General features: G+C 46.3%; 1 protein-coding gene across 1 annotated transcript in view; it reads right to left on the bottom strand.

Annotated features, from left to right (window-relative positions):
* The window catches only part of CBX5 (chromobox 5), a 59,166-nt gene extending 42,463 nt beyond the window's left edge, over positions 1 to 16,703 (bottom strand). Inside the window, 2 exon segments of the mRNA XM_074935352.1 lie at positions 16,558 to 16,584; positions 16,587 to 16,703. Of these exon segments, the coding sequence (XP_074791453.1) occupies positions 16,558 to 16,584; positions 16,587 to 16,703 (144 nt within the window).
* Between the last annotated feature and the right edge of the window lie 511 nt (positions 16,704 to 17,214).

Consider the following 17,214-nt stretch of genomic DNA (forward strand, 5'->3'; position numbering starts at 1 on the left):
ATCAGCTCAATGTGCAGTGGCAGTCAAAAAAACTAACAATGTTAGGAACCATTAGGAAAGGGATAATAAGACAGTAAATAGCACAATGCCACGATATAAATCCATGGTACACCCACACCTTGAATACTGCATGCAGTTCTGGTCATCCCATTTAAAAAAAAACATATTGAAAATGGAAAAGATACAGGGGACAACAAAAATGATTATGGAACAACTTCCATATGCGGAGAGATTAAAAAGACTGGGACTATTCATCTTAGAAAAAGAGGCAATTTAGTAGGGACATGATGGAGGTCTACAAAATTACAAATGGTGTGCGGGAAGTGTTATTTTCTCTTTCACATAACACAAGAACCAGGGGTCACGCAATGAAATTAAATAGACAGCAGATTTAAAACAAACAAAAGGAAGTACTTCTTCACACAAAGCACAGTCAACCTGTGGAACTCGTTGCCAGGGGATTTTGTGAAGGCCAAAACTATAAAAGGATTCAAACACAGAATTAGATAAGTTTCTGGAGGATAGGTCCATCAATGGCTATCAGGCAAGATGGTCAGGGATGCAACTGGTTTCCCCTAAGCCTCTAACTGGGACTTGAACACAGGCAATGGATCATTTGATAACTGCTCTGTACTGTTCATTCCTTCACAGCAGTTCTACAACTTTATTGGACAGCAATAAACTATTCTGACAACAAAAATTACTACACGACCCCAGGAGGGGGGACCAAAGCCTGAGCCCATCCAAGCCCTGCTGCCCCAGGTGGGGGGGGCCAAAGCCCAAGCCCCACCACCCTGGGTTGGGATGCAAAAGCCCAAGAGCTTCAGCCCCAGGCAGGGGGCCTGTAACTTGATCCCCACTGTCCAGGGCTGAAGCCCTCAGGCTTGGGCTTCGGCCCCTGGCTGGTGGGGCTTGGCCTTCGGCCCCTGGCCCCAGCAAGTCTAACGTCAACCCTGGTGACCTCATTAAAACGGGGTCATGACCCACAGTTTGAGAACCACTGCAAGCATCTGCCATTGGCCACTGCGGGAAGGCAGGATACTGGCCTGAATGAACCACTGGTCTGAGCCAGTATGGCCATTCTTATGACTGATACAAGACTCGGTTAAAAAAAAATTAAAAGAGGATAATATAATTAATTGTACTAGGGTCCTGAAGGGATCAGTCCTTGACCGTATGTTATTTAATATTCTATCAGTGACCTGAAGAGAAAACATCATTACTGATAAACAGTTGCAGATGACACAAAGATTGGGGGAGCTGTAAATAACCAAGAGGATAGATCACTGACAGAGTGATCTGGATTACTTGGTAAGCTGGGCGCGTCAATCAATGTGTGTTTCAATAAGGCCAAATGTAAGGTACAAACAACACAGGCTTAGGAACTAAAATCTAGAAATGCAGGCTATCCTTACAGGATGGGGTACTCTACCCTGGGAAGCAGCAAAGATGAAAATGACTTGGGAGTCATAGTGGATAATCGGCTGAACATAAGCTTCCAGTAAAATGCTGTGCTTAAAACCTCTAATGCAATTCTTGGATGCATCAATAGAGGACTGACTCAGAGTAGGGAGGTTTATTTACCTCTATATTTGGCTATTGGAATCCTGCGTCCAGTTCTGGTTTTCACACTTCAAGAAAGATGCTGATAAATTGCAGAGGTTTCAGAGAAGAGCCACAAGAACGATTAAAGGATTGGAGAAGATGCATTACAGTGAGAGACTCAATGAGCTCGATCTATTTAGTTTAGCAAAAAGAAGGTTAAAGCATGACTTAATCACAGTGTATAAGTACCTATTTGCAGTAAAGTGCTCTTCAATCTAGCAGACAAAGGTATAACAAAATTAAATGCCTGGAAGTTGAAACTAAGTACATTCCAACTAGAGATAAGGCACACATTTTTAACACTCCGCCCTGGTCTATACTACAGGGTTAGGTCGAATTTAGCCGCGTTAGGTTGATTTTACAATGAATGTGTCTACACAAGCAACCCCGTTCCGTCAACCTAAAGGACTCTTAAAATCGACTTCTGTACTCCTCCCCGGCAAGGTGAGTAGTGCTAAAATCGACCTTGCTGGGTCAAATTTGGGGTAGTGCGGACGCAAATTGACGTTATTGGCCTCCGGGAGCTATCCCAGAGTGCTCCAATGTGACCGGTCTGGACAGCACTGTCAATTCTGATGCACTAGCCAGGTACACAGGAAAAGCCCCGGAAACTTTTGAATTTCATTTCCTGTTTGGTCAGCGTGGCAGGCTCAGCAGCACAGATGACCATGCAGTCCTCCCAGAATCGTAAACGAGCTCCAGCATGGAGTGAATGGGAGACACTGGATCTGACTGCTGTATGGAGAGAAGAATCTGTGCAGACAGAACTCCGATCAAAAAGAAGAAATGCTAATATATATACCAAAAATCGCACAGGGCATGATGGACAGAGGCTACAACAGGGACACACAGCAGTGCTGCGTGAAAGTCAAAGAGCTCATGCAAGACTACCAAAAGACAAAGGAGGCAAACGATTGCTCTCGGTCAGAGCTCCATACATGCTGCTTCTATGATCAGCTGCATGGCATTCTGGGGGGTGACCCTACCACTACCCCACCACTGTCCATGGACACCTGCAAGGGGGGAGTCTCACACAACTTGGAGGAGGATTCTGTGGAGGAGAATGCACAGCAGGAAAGCCGTGAATCCATTCTCCCCGGCAGCCAGGACCCTTTCATCACCCTGGAGCCAATACCCTCCCAAGGCGGGATCCCCAACCCTGAAGGCAGAGAAGGCACCTCTGGTGAGTGCACATTTGTAACTATAGTACAGGGTTTAAAAGCAATAGTGTTTAATGTTTGATTTGCCCTGAAGACTTGGGATGCATCTGTGGCCAGTACAGCTACTGGAAAAGTCTGTTAACGTGTCTGGGGATGGAGCAGGAATCCTCCAGGGACATCTCCATGAAGCCTTTGCAGAAGGTTTCTGGGAAGGGCTGCCTTATTTCATCCTCCACGGTAGAACACTTTACCACGCCAAGCCAGTAGCACGTAGTCTGGAATCACTGCAGCACAAAGCATGGCAGTGAACGGTCCTGGGTTTTGGTCGCATTCAAGCAACATTCGGTCTTTATCTTTCTGTGTTAGCCTCAGGAGAGTGATATCATTCATGGTCACCTGGTTGAAATAGGGGAATTTTTGTAAGGGAACAGTAAAAGGACCTCATTCATGCTGGGCTGTTTGCACTTAGCTAAAAGGGATCATCCCATAGCCACGCGGTGCGGGGAGGGGTGAAGGGATCATCCCAAATAGCCATGCGGAGAGGTGGGAGGAGGTGTGTGCTGCACATCCACCTGAAAACCACAGCCCCTCCTTTTAAATGGCAAACCCAACTGGCATTGCTTGCTATGGGAAAGGAGGACGCTGCAGTCTGAAAACATTCCCACGTTATGAAGGCGTGAGAAGCCAAACCCGCGTACCCTTTGGCTTACCATGGCTGCCTGGAAACCGAATTCTGTTGCCCAGCCATGTGTGATGTGTCACCATACAAGCAGGCGCTCAATATAAAAGGCAAAATGCGACCTTGTACCTAAGGCACATGTGCTGTCTGCTGTGAATTGCTTGATTCACTGTGAAAGAGTCTCCCTTTTGTTCTCATAAATGTATCATCTTAAATTTTACTCTCCCTTTTTATCCCCCTGCAGGTGCCAATGCTTCTATGCTCCCCCTATCATCTCCATCCCTGAGGTTATCGCAGATTAGAAGGCAAAAAAAATGCACTCGCGATTACATGTTTTCCGAGCTCATGCAGTCCTCCAGCACTGATAGGACACAGCTGAATGCATAGAGGCATTCAGTGGAAGAGTCCAGGAAAGCATTAAGTAAGCACAATGAGAAGAGGCAGGATGCAATGCTGAGGCTAATGGGGGAGCAAACTGACATGCTCAGGCATCTGGTGGAGCTGCAGGAAAGCCAACAAGAGCACAGACCGCCACTGCATCCACTGTACAACCGCCTGCCCTCCTCCCCAAGTTCCATATCTTCCCCACCCAGACGCCCAAGAAAGTGGCGGGTGTGGCTCCGGGCACTCAGCCACTCCACTCCAGAAGATGGCCCAAGCAACAGAAGGCTGTCATTCAAACAGTTTTGATTTGTAGTGTGGCTACAATAAGCCACGTACCCTTGTCCTTCCCTCCTCCCCCACCGCACCCGGGCTACCTTATCAGTTATCTCCCTTTTTTTTTTTTAAATTAATAAAAAAAGAATACATGGTTTCAAAACCATAGTGACTTTATATTCTTTGCCAGCTGTGATCGAAGTGGGGAGGGTGGTTGGCTTACAGAGGATTAAAATTGACAAAGGGGGCAGGTTTGCATCAAGGAGAAACACACACAACTGTCACACCATAGCCTGGCCAGTCATGAAACTGGTTTTCAAAGCCTCTCTGATGCACAGCGCACCTACCTGGTGCTCTTCTAATCACCCTGGTGTCTGGCTGTTCAAAACTGGCAGCCAGGTGATTTGCCTCAACCTCCCACCCCGCCATAAATGTCTCCCCCTTACTCTCACAGATATTATGGAGCACACAGCAAGCAGTAATAACAATGGGAATATGGGTTGCGCTGAGGTCTAACCTAGTCAGCAACCAGAGCCAGCGAGCTTTTAAACGTCCAAAGGCACATTCTACACTTGCTCAGCCTATAGTTGAACTGCTCCTTATTGCTGTCCAGGCTGCCTGTGTATGGCTTCATGAGCCATGGGAGCAAGGGGTAGGCTGGGTCTCCAAGGATAACTATTGGCATTTCAACATCCCCAACAGTAATTTTCTGGTCTGGGAAGTAAGTCCCTAATGCATCTAAAGTAAGTCCCTTCTTGCAGCCGCTCAAACAGCCCAGAGTTCCTAAAGATGCGAGTGTCATGCACCTTTCCCGGCCATCCCACGTTGATGTCAGTGAAACATCCTTTGTGATCCACCAGTGCTTGCAGCACCATTGAGAAGTACCCCTTGCGGTTTATGTACTAGTTGGCAAGGTGGTCCAGTGCCAAGATAGGGATATGGGTTCCGTCTATCGCCCCACCACAGTTAGGGAAACCTATTGCAGCAAAGCCATCCACTATGACCTGCACATTTCCCAGAGTCACTACCCTTGATAGCAGAACGTCAGTGATTGCATTGGCTACTTGAATCACAACAGTCCCCACAGTAGATTTGCCCACTCCAAATTGATTCCTGACTGTCAGGCGTTGCAAGCTTCCACAGGGCTATCGCCACTTGCTTCTCAACTGTCATTAGAGCCCCACTGCTGCCATGATGTCCCAATTGCCACATCCCGTGCTTTCAGGAATGTCTGTGTCCATGTCCTCCTCACAATTGTCCTCGTGCTGCTGTCTCTTAGCCAGGTTCTGCACTTACTGCAGTATAATGCATGAGGTGTTTACAATGCTCGCAAAAGCAGCGGTGAGCTGAGCAGTCTCCATGCTTACCGTGCTATGGCATCTACACAGGTAACCCAGGAAAAAAGGCGCGAAAGGATTGTCTGCAAATGCTTTCATGGAGGGAGGGAAGGGAGACTGACGACATGTACCCAAAACCACCCGCGACAATGTTTTTGCCCCATCAGGCATTGGGAGCTTAACCCAGAATTCCAATGGGCAGCAAAGACTGCAGAAACTGTGGGATAGCTTCCCACAGTGCACCGCTCCGTGAGTCGATGCTAGCCACAGTAGTGAGGACGCACTCCGCCGACTTAATGTGCTTAGTGGGGACATACACAATGGACTGTATAAGATTGATTTCTAAAAATCGACTTCTATAAAATCGACCTAATTTTGTAGTGTAGACATACCCTCAGAGCAATTAACAACTTTTGGTAACAACTTACCAAAAGTCATGGTGGACTCTCCAGCACTGAAAATTTTTAAATCAAAATTAGATGTTTTTCTAAAGGTTATGTTCAACTTCAACCACAGCTCTTGGACTGGAAGCAAGATTTAATTTGGGGAAGTCCTACTGCCTGTCTCATGCAGGAGATCAGACTAAATGATTATAATGGTCCCTTCTGATCTTAAAATATAAGAATCTAAGGGGGAGTCTTAGGGCTTGTCTTCACCAGCTAACATGCTAAAACTACATCATGCCTCATCTACACTAGAATTTTAACATGTTAGCTAACATGTTAAATACACATCCTTATTCCTAGGCCTTGTCTGTCTTCACTATGAAAAGAGATGTGTTCTTAACTCACGTCAGCAGATCCAGGAAAACCCTAGTTCTTCAAGTCTTCAACTCAACCATCTAATGCATGGGAAAACACAGCTCTCTCTTCACTAGGATTTACCTCATCGTTAGTTAATTCAAATTAAAAATACATCTTTTTCCTAATGAAGAGCTGAAGGTGTGATGTTAGGTACTCCAATGGGGAGTCTATGCTTTAATTTGGCCAGTCTAGCATGTGTTAAAGGCATTGTCTAAACCAGAGACGGGCAAAGTTTTTGGCCCTCGGGCCACATCTGGGAATAGAAATTGTATGGTGGGCCATGAATGCTCACAAAATTGGGGTTGGGGTGCAGGAGGGGGTGAGGGCTCTGGTTGGGGGTGCAGGCTCTGGGTTGGGGCCAGAAATGAGGAGTTCAGGGTGTAGGAGGGGGCTCCGGGCTGGGGGTGGGCTCTGGCTGGGGGTGCAGCCTCTGGGGAGGGGGGGGGGCTGGGGATGAGGGATTTGGGGTGCAGGAGGGTGCTCCGGGCTGGGATCGAGGGGTTTGGAGGGTGGGAGAGGGATCAGGGCTGGGGCACAGGGAGAGGCGCAGGGGTGCAGGCTCCAGGTGGCGCTTACCTCAAGCAGCTCCCAGAAGCAGCGGCATGTCCCCACTCCAGCTCCTATGCGGAGCCACGGCCAGGTGGCTGTGCGTGCTGCCCCGTCCGCAGGTGCTGCCCCTGCAGCAACTATTGGCCACAGTTCCCGGCCAATGGGAGCTGTGGGGGTGGCACTTGGGGCGGGAGCAGCATGCAGAGCAGAACCCCCTGGCTGCCCCTACGTGTAGGAGCCAGAGTGGGACCATGCCGCTTCTTCCGGGAGCCGCATGCAGTGGCCCCCAACCCTGGTCCTTGGCTGAAGCACCGGAGTGGGTGCTTCAGCCAAACCCCACTCCCCAGCAGGAGCTCAAGTGCTGGATTAAAACGGCTGGCGGGCCAGATCCAGGCCGCGGGCCATAGTTTGCCCATCCCTGGTCTAAACAGCACTTTTCAAATGCGTTACATAGCACATTAGCTAACACATACTAACATCACACCTCCTAAACTAGACAAGGTCCAAGGCATAGCCTAGGAGTTTTCTAATTCAATTTTTGAAAAGAACTGGTTTTCCTAATATAGGGATACCCTAGGAGATAAATGAACTCGCATTTCTGTGCAATAGGGCCTTGATCCGGCAAACCCTTGTTTACAAGTCTTGGTTACACTCAGAAAATGCACTGTATTTGAAAACAAGTTAACATAATCTTAAATATGATTCTGCCCTTAGTGTGGACAAGAGCAGGCAGCTCTGCTTAAAGAGGCATTAGCTGTGCATGGTTAACCATAAAGCCAGTGTCTATAGCTTTATTTTCAGTGAAGTTAGCTCAACTGAGTACTTTAACTCCATTGAAAATCCCCCTTAGCCCTGGTCTACACTACAGTGTTAGGTTGACACAAGGCATCTTATGTCAACCTAACTCTGTAAGCGTCTACGCTAAAATATCGCTCCCGCCAATGTAACTTGTGCGCTATGCCAACTTAATTCCACCTCCGCAAGAGGTGTAGTGCTTAGGTCAACATCGTTCGATCAACACAGTGTCAGTATAGACACTGCTTGCTTACATCAACTGTTACTGGCTTTCAGAAGCCATCCCACAATGCCCAATGCTGAGAGTTAAATCACTGTAAGTGCTCCTGGTGAGGGGGCACACTGCCAACACAAGGAGCACAGTGTGGACATGCAAAAGCGATTTAATGAGTGTGGTGGCCGTACGTCGACATTACAGAATTATGTCAACCTAAGTTATGTCCATATACCCTCAATGGTGCAGCAGACACAGATTAACACCTTGAAGAATGTCTGAATTTAACTCCATTGAAAAATACCACAATAATCGGCATGGCCTATGGGATAATTTGTGGGAGTACGGGATTGTAGGATCAGGGCCCTACTGGATTCAAGGATCCAATAAACTTCTCCAGGTTAATTCTATTCCTCTCCCTATCTTCCCTTTCTGTTTTGGGTTTTTTTTTTTTAAATGGAAATTAAATGTGTAAAACTGTGCTACAACAACATTATGCATGGCTTCACTGGAAACTTCAAACAACTGCGGCAGGAACGCTCCAGCGGCAGCGCTTTGAAGTGCGAGTTGGGTCTTTTCTAAGCTGAACTGTCCTGGTTTTTTTAATCTCGCCTCACGTGAAAGCTGTTCCATACTCCTGATAATTTTTGTTGCCCTCCTCTGTCCCTTTTCCAATTCTAATATATCTTTTTTGAAATGGAGCGATCAGAACTGCACACAGAATTCAAGACGTGGGTATACCACGGATGTATTTAGCGGCATTATGATATTTATTCTCTTATTATCTATCCCTTTTCTCATGGTTCTTAACATTCTGTTCGCTTTTTTGACTGCTGCTGCACACTGAGCGAATGTTTTCAGAGAACCATCCGCAATGACTCCAAGATCTCTTTCTTGAATGGTAAAAGCTAATTTAGAGCCCATTATTCTGTATGTATAGCTTGGATTATATTTTCCAATGTGAATCACTTTGTATTTATCAACATTGAATTTTATCTACCATTTTCTAGCCTAGTCACCCAGTTCTGAGAGATCCCTTTGTAACTCTTCACAGTCAGGTTTGGATTTAACTATCTTGGGTAATTTTGTATCCTCCACAAACTTTTCCATCTCACTGTTTACCTCTTTTTCCAGATCATTTATGAATATGTTGAACAGCACCTGTCCCAATTCAGGACCCTGGGCTTCTCTGCTATTTACCTCTCTCCACTGTGAAAACTGACTATTTATTCCTACCTTTTATTCCCTATATTTTAATCAGTTACTGATCCATGAAAGGACCTTCCCTCTTATCCCAGGACTGCTTATTTGTCTTAAGAGCCTTTGGTGAGACACCTTGTCAAAGGCTTTCTGAAGGTCCAAGTACACTATATCTATTGGATCATCCTGGTCCACATGTTTGCTGACACCTTCAAATAATTCTAATGGATTGGTGAAGCATGATTTTCCTTTAAAAAAGCCATGCTGACTCTTCCCCAACATATTGTGGCGTGTGTGTGTCTGATAATTCTGTTCTTTACTATAGTTTCATCCTATTTGCTTGGTTCTGAACTTCGGCTTACTGGCCTATAATTGCCAGGATCACCTAGAAACTTTTTAAAAATTCAGCAGTACATTAGCTATCCGCCAGTCATCGGATATAAATCTGCCAGTTTAATCTCAATGGTGTTTTAACAGGACAATTTAAAATATAGGTAACCATGATTAATTATTTGAACTGATCAAGTTAGCAAAAAACATCCAATCAGTGAACTAATTTTGCATGTTATTTCATTTGAAAGGCATAAGTTTTGGAGATACAAATACAGGGCACTCCTTTTATATGAATCACATCTGTACTGGATGATTTGATTCTTATAAGCAGTTGATTCTTACAAGTGGAGTATTTTATGTTCTTATAGGAATGATTTTGTCCCACTGGTTTTGATCACTATATGCAGTTGATTCTTATTTCAGCGATTCTTCTAAATGGAATGCACTTTATCAGAATTTTATCAAGTATTAGATTAATTAAAACTGAAAGATTCTAAAAATCCAGTCTACTTTTTGCTCTTCTCTCAGGTTGAACAATAAAAATCCAGGAAGTCAGTTTTGGAGGGGTGGGGGTGGCCAATTTTCCTTTTAGCTTCTAAGTGCTGCATACTGAAATAACACTCTTATGCAATGTTTGTATCCCAATCACTTGTTTCCAGTAGCATAATTATTGTTTAAAAATCATGAAAACATTTCTATTGTTTTAGGACTTATGAGGACTTTGTTTTGGCAAAATTGAGAGCCAGGTTGGTGGTATTCTGAAAACAAAAGTGTGGAGAGCGGGGTGAGGGGTAGCATTATAACAACAACAAGTTACCTGGCTCCTCCTTAGTTTGGCTTTTAGATTTGCTTTAATAGCGTTGCCAGTTTAAAAGATCTGGCTGTCTGGTTCATGTCTTTTTTTAAGTGAATGGAATGGCAAAGAATAGAGTCCACATTTTTAAGCAAATAGGACAAAGTAGCAAGGTCCTACCTTTCTTGCTCCTGTTTGGTTGAAGCATTTTAATTATGCTTAAGGAACTGAGAATTATGCTGAGGGACCTGGTCTTATTTAGTCTGCAGAAGAGAAGAGTGAGGGGGGATTTGATAGCAGCCTTCAACTACCTGAAGAGGGGTTCCAAAAAGGATGGTGCTAGGCTGCTGTCAGTGGTGGCAGATGACAGAACAAGGAGCAATGGTCTCAAGTGGCAGTGGGGGAGGTCTACGGTGGATATGAGGAAACACTATTTCACTAGGAGGGTGGTGAAGCACTGGAATGGGTTACCTAGGGAGGTGGTGCAATCTCCATCCTTAGAGGTTTTTAAGGCCCGGCTTGACAAAGCCCTGGCTGGGATGATTTAGTTGGGGTTGGTCCTGCCTTGAGCAGGGGATTGGACTAGATGACCTCCTGAGGTCTCTTCCAAGCCTGATATTCTATGATTTTCAGCATTTGCAAACACCATCTATCGATTCTGGGTTGACATTTATGCAGAAAGCCCCAATAATATGGATGCACAGCTGGAGAAACCACGCAATGTTTCAGAGTAGCAGCTGGGTTAGACTGTATTCGCCAAAAGAAAAGGAGTACTTGTGGCACCTTAGAGACTAACAAATGTTGCCTCTGCAACCTCTACGTTCTGAGGCAATGAGCCTAAATACACTTGGGCCAGAGCACAAGAGGACTATTGTATTCCTACTTCCACAGATCCAATGGCTCAAAAGGCTCATGTGGAGGAAGCAGAGGGGCAATGGTTGCTCTTCCAACCCAAAGTTTTTAATGGAGGAGTTACATTCAGCAGTACTGTCCCAGTTTAGAGAGAATTCCCTTCCTCCCAAGCTCACTCCTCGCCCAACTTGCTCTAGTAACACAATGAAAGGGCTTCATATTAAGGATCTTTCTACCCAAGAAGTATAACCATGCCAGGAGACCCAGTTAGGTCAATTTTGTATTTTGGACCAGAACATTAAGAGTCCCCGCATCATACTAAAGCCTTGAAGGGACACTGGTAAGGTCCCATCTGCACTACAAATGAAATGGTGTTCCATTGTGTCAGGCAAACTTGGTTGCATTTGCAGTACTAGAACTCCCTTAATGTAAAATTTAACATTGCAATGATGTAGATTTTGTGAGTGATTTGTACAAGATAAGGGCCAGAACTTTATTTCTATCGTAATTTCTCCACTCATGAAGACTGCTAACTTTGCCCTTAGTTACAAGCAATGAAAAACATCCAAGTGTGTGTCTGGTAAAGAAACATTTGCAGCACATGGTAACAACACCAGCTCTATAGAGATGAGTGCATATTGTTGCAATATCCATTATAGTTCCCTTTGGATAAACATAAAAATCAGAATTATCTATACATTTCTAAAGTAGCTGCTTTATTCTAAGGAGGATCGTTGGAGCTCTGATGCACAAAAGTAGCCCCACTTCCAACATTCTGAAGCTAACATGTATCTCCAAAAGCTTTATGGAGCTACTGTCTCATTTTACGGAACAGTAATTACAACACATACAAACAAATGCTATTAGGATTAGGAGATCAATTGGAGAAGAATGCCTCCTTTCTGAGTTCAAAGATCCTAGCCCCTTCCCCAAAATTACTGCTCTGGCTGTTCGTCAACTGGGTTTAAATCTGAAGTAAAAATTGCCATTTCTGAAACTCAAGCTGGTGGCAACTATCTTGCTGAGAAGTTACTGACATGGAAGCCTTATAGAAGATGGTTAAACCAATATTAAGAGGATGAAAACTAGTTACAGATCAAACAGAAACAAGCAAGTGGCTTAACATTTGGAACAATAACACGTTTAGTCTCGTCATTATACCAAGCAGACTATTAAATAAAACCACCACTATCAATCTGTAGGTCAGGTGTTTTAAATTACAAGGGCTCTCTCTGCTTCAGGATATACAACTAACGCACAGTGCAGGGATACAAATATATTTAGTAATATGTTTTAAAATAGCATTGGACAAATATTAAAACAAGCAAATCTGTCTGTTATTGTATTAGGAAGTGCTCAGATACCAGGGTGATGAGAGCCATACAAGTACTTAGGCATACAGAAATTAAAGTTACACAAGGGTAAGTTCTGAAGCATAGGCTCCAGTTACCTGGTCTAATTTAACATGTGCGTGTGTATATAACTTGGTTTCCAAACATCATGGTAACTAGACAGTGGGGGTAAGAAATAAACCCCGTATTTCAGTAAGGAATACCACTCCCACCATTAAATTCTCATTGCCTCTTGTTCTGAAATAGGTGGGCAGAATACAGTCTCCTCAAAGGAAACCCTCAAGCATAGGATTTGCCTAACAAAAGCAGGTAACTGGTTCATCAAGTTCTGAAATCCTGCCTTCCTTTAGAGGGGGAAAAGGCTCTCTGAGTCCCTCATTAGACACCTGGACAATTTTGCCACATAGACCAATTCTGGAGGCAACGGCAAAGGAAGAGTTAATAAGAATTCAGACAATCAGTATGAAATTAGATTACCTTTGCTTTATTATACAATTACAAGAGTGGTAAAAATCAGTCAAAGACATCCAGATACTTTTTCTTTACATACAGGATTAAAGCTTGGTTCTATCTTGCTACATATAGAGCAGTAACATGTATCTGAGTGCCCGAGCATGGTAACTGCTACAGCAGTGGTTTTCAACTGCTGGTCCACGGACCCCCGGGGGTCTGCAGGCTATGTCTAAGGGACCCACGAAAGGCTGTTATAACCATAGAACAGTGTTTTTCAACCTGGGGTCTGCAGACTATGTCTAAGATTTCCAAAGGGGTCCACACCTCCATTCAAAATTTAGGGGCCCACAAAGGAAAAAAAGTTTAAAACCACTGTCCTATGGCATACAACAGACAAAGATCCAAATCCCATCTGCCCCTTCTGTTGCTATTAGCTTTGTATCCATACATGAAAATTAATCCAGAATAAGGTAGCGTGTGTGTGAATTTAAAGTGGATTACCTCTCTATATAGATACTTATTCCAGAATAAGCATGCCTTTTTCCATGTTTAAACTAATTCAGAACAAGGTACGCTTATTCTAGAATAAATGCATCCAGACATGGAGTTAATCAGGAATAGTTAACCCACAGTAAATTGCAGTGTTGTTGTAGCCATATTGATCCCAGGATATTAGACAGGCAAGATGGGTAAGGTAATCTCTTTTATTGGATCAACTTCTGCTGATGAAAAAGACAACCTTTCAAGTTTACACAGAGCTCTTCTTCAGGTCTGGGAAAGGTACTGAGGGTGTTATAGCTAAATACAAGGGTGGAACAGATAAGGAGTTAACACATGTTGCAAGAGACCACTCAAAGTGAAGTAGGCAGTTAACACCACTACAGTATTAGTGGGTTTCAGATAGAATGTGAAGTTACAGTGGCTCATTATAACTATCTTATTCCAGATTAATTTTCACATGTGCAAACACAAATACCGTAACAGTGTACAAGACCATGTCCCAGGACACTTTAGTGCACTTGGAGTCATGGTGTCTACAAAACCAAGAATGTTGTGAACATGTCTGGAAACTACTACAGTAGAACCTCATAGTTACGTATACCTTAGGAATGGAGATTGTTCATAACTCAAACGTTCGTAACTCAGAACAAAACATTATAGTTGTTCTTTCAAAAGTTTACAACTGAACATTGACTTAATACAGCTTTGAAACTTTACTATGACAGAAGAAAAATGCTCCTTTCCTTCTTTTTTAGTTTACATTTAACACTGTATTGTATTTGCCTTTTTTTTTTTTTCTCCTGTCTCTGCTGCTGCCTGGTTGTGTACTTCCAGTTCCAAATGAGGTGTGCTGCTGACTGGTCAGTTTGTAACTCTGAGGTTCTATTGTATTCCCAAGAATGTAGATGGGCCAATAGTGGTGCATACAATATTTAACCTAGAGTTGCAGTGAGGGGTGAAGCGCTTGGTTAGGAGGAACCCTGAATGAATGTGGCAGAGTTTGGGCTCATAAGACAAGATCACTGCTCTGAAGACTTAACAACAAACTGGATCTGGATGTGAAATGAAGGCATGTAACATGGGGGGGGTATAACTACAAATAAAGAAAAAAGAAAAAGAGTACTTGTGGCACCTTAGAGACTAACCAGTTTATTTGAGCATGAGCTTTCGTGAGCCACAGCTCACTTCATCGGATGCATAGCATATACCAGTATATGCTATGCATCCGATGAAGTGAGCTGTAGCTCACGAAAGCTCATGCTCAAATAAACTGGTTAGTCTCTAAGGTGCCACAAGTACTCCTTTTCTTTTTTCTTTTTACGAATACAGACTAACACGGCTGTTACTCTGAAACCTACAAATAAAGAGAGCACTGGGAGGAAGAGGGGTGTCTACAGGGATTTGCAGGGCTGGGAGGTCACACAGGCACAAGAGAAGCTGCAGGATATGCAGGGCTGGGAGCAATATGGGGTTTTCAGGTGAAATCCTGGGAACATCAGGGTTTTGGTATGAAAAATGAGAGTGGGGGAGATGTTCACAAAGGATCTCAAGCAGAGCTACAGAGGGATTTGCAAGGCTAGAAGCAGGCCTACTGTGAGGGTTCTAGAGATAGGGGATGTGTTGGGAGGTTGCAGGGCTTAGAACATCCATGAGGTTTGCAAAGAATAGTGGGGAGGGCTAAAAAGCTAAGTGGTGTTTGCAGGGGGCTGCTGGAGATCATGCAGGGGGCTGCAGTGCAGAGTATGGTTTGTAGCTCTCCTAATCAGGAGGCTGTAGGTGAGCAGTTGCAGTGGATCCTGAGAGGAGAGGAAGGACTGTGAGGTGCATTCAGGGAGAGGAGAAGGGCTGCAGGAGAGAGAGATGGGAGATCCTTGGGAGGAGGAGGAGGGCTACAGGGGGGTGGTTTTGCAGGGGATAAGGGAGATGGGCTGCGGGGGTATGTTTGCAGGAGATCTGGGGGGTGGGGCAGGTGGGACAAGGAGGGCTGTGGGGGAGGGTAGCAGGGGAGATGGAGTTGCAGGGAATGGGGACGTTGCAAGAAATCCCAGGGAGGAGTGACAAGCATGAGAGTGTGTGGCAGGTGATGGGGGTGGAGTGGGGGGGGAGGAGAGATACAGGAGATCTGTGGTGGGCAACTGGTGGGGGAAGCTGTAGAGAGGTGGGAGGCCTGTTACAGGGGATCTTGGGAGGGGATGTTTGCAGGACAGGGCAGTGCAGGGGATCCAAGAGGTTGACGGGGGAGGCTACAGGGGATGTTGGGGTGGGGGGTGCATGTGGGAGGTTTACAGGAGATTGGGAGTAGGAGGAATTTTGGAGAGAGGGATTTACAGGGGATCTAGGAGGAACTAAGCAGTAGGAAGCAGGATGTTGTGGGGAACCCAGCGGGGGGAGGGAGGGTTACAGAAGGTTGGGCGGGGGGGCGGGGATTTTCAGGGGATTTAGGATCCCAGGGAGGTTACAGGGCAGGGCAGCACAGAGGATCCAGGGGCTGTTGCAAAGAGTCGAAGAGACAGTGGGGAAGGAGATTTACAGGACAAGTCTGTGCAAGGGATGGGGGGGGGGGGCAGCAGGGGATTCGTGGGGGGGGAGGGTTACAGGACAAGGCAGTGCAGGGGATCGGGGGGGGGAGCAGGAGGGGCTGCAAAACACAGCGGTATACGGAATCCAACCAGGGAGAAGCAGCAGGGTCGCTTCCAGGGGGAGCAGCGGGGGTGTTGAAGGACAGCGCAGTGCACGGGTCAAGAACCCAGGACGATGTGGCCAGGGCCCCTACCTTTCCCAGGTCCCCTCCTGCACTTTGGGGGTGCACCCCATTTCGCAACCCCCATCTCATCGGGTCCAGAGGCGGGCACTGCGACGTCGGGCCCCGATTGGCCCGCTGCCCCGCCCATCAGGCTGAAGCACCACCCTAATGCGCTTCAGGAGCACTCCCCGAGACACCGCGCGCCCATTAGCCCGCCGCGCCATCAGTCTCAGGGGAAAGCACCTCCCCTTCCCTAATGCGGCTGCCTCATTGGCGGAGAAGGCTGTCGCTCCCAGCTACCGCGCCCTCCCTCTTCCGCGCAGTTGGCACTGGTGCCTCGTACTGCCAATCATGCTACATTAGCCCCGCTCCCGCTCCTCCATTGGCCAGCTAGCCTGTACATCAGGCGTCGCGGGCCCGCCCCCTAACCCCTTTCATTCCATACAATGAGCCCCTGCCGCCCCCCCCCCCGGGTCTCCTGCCCGAACAAACCGATGCCCTAACTCAGCAAGCCTCCCACCCACCGGGTACCTGGGTACGAAGCGGGTCCGGCACGGCACGGCACCGACTCCCCCTTCTCGCAGGCCCTCAGAGCCGAGGCTGCTTCTGCGCAACGCCCGCCGCCCGCCAAAACAGCCCCCCCAGCGCGCAGGCGCCTGGTTCCCCACATTGCGCATGCGCAGCCAATGCGCTTCCCTCCTCCGTTTGTACACATATGGGAGCGCCCTTAGGTTTATCTCAGCGCATGCGCAGATGAGCTCTTTCTGGCTGGTGCGTTTTTATTCCCTTTTCCGTGATGCTGCCAGGCAGAAGCCCAGGTCCGGTCTGTTTCACAGGGCTAATGCTCGCGGTCTAGTGCCAGTGACACAAAACAGGTAATTTAATTCTTCCCACCACAATCATTGACACCCTCGCCTCATCGAATGATTGACAAGACAGCCCGCCAGTCAAACTCAACGCTTGGCAGCAACGGCCAAACATTGGGCAGTTTAGAGCGTGATTGTCCATCAGCAAACCAATCAGAGGTATCTCTTGAGAGCGGAGCGGGAAAGACAGATGGGGGGGGAAGTCATGGACTCCCAATGAGATACGTTAATGGGCGGGGCTTAGGCTGCCTTAGCCAGTAGACTGCCACAGTGGGGTAGGTCAAGGATTTCCACCACCAATGAGATGTGTCTGTCGTTCGTG

Source organism: Natator depressus, chromosome 20 (assembly GCF_965152275.1).
Source record: "Natator depressus isolate rNatDep1 chromosome 20, rNatDep2.hap1, whole genome shotgun sequence".
Taxonomy (NCBI): Eukaryota; Metazoa; Chordata; order Testudines; family Cheloniidae; genus Natator; species Natator depressus.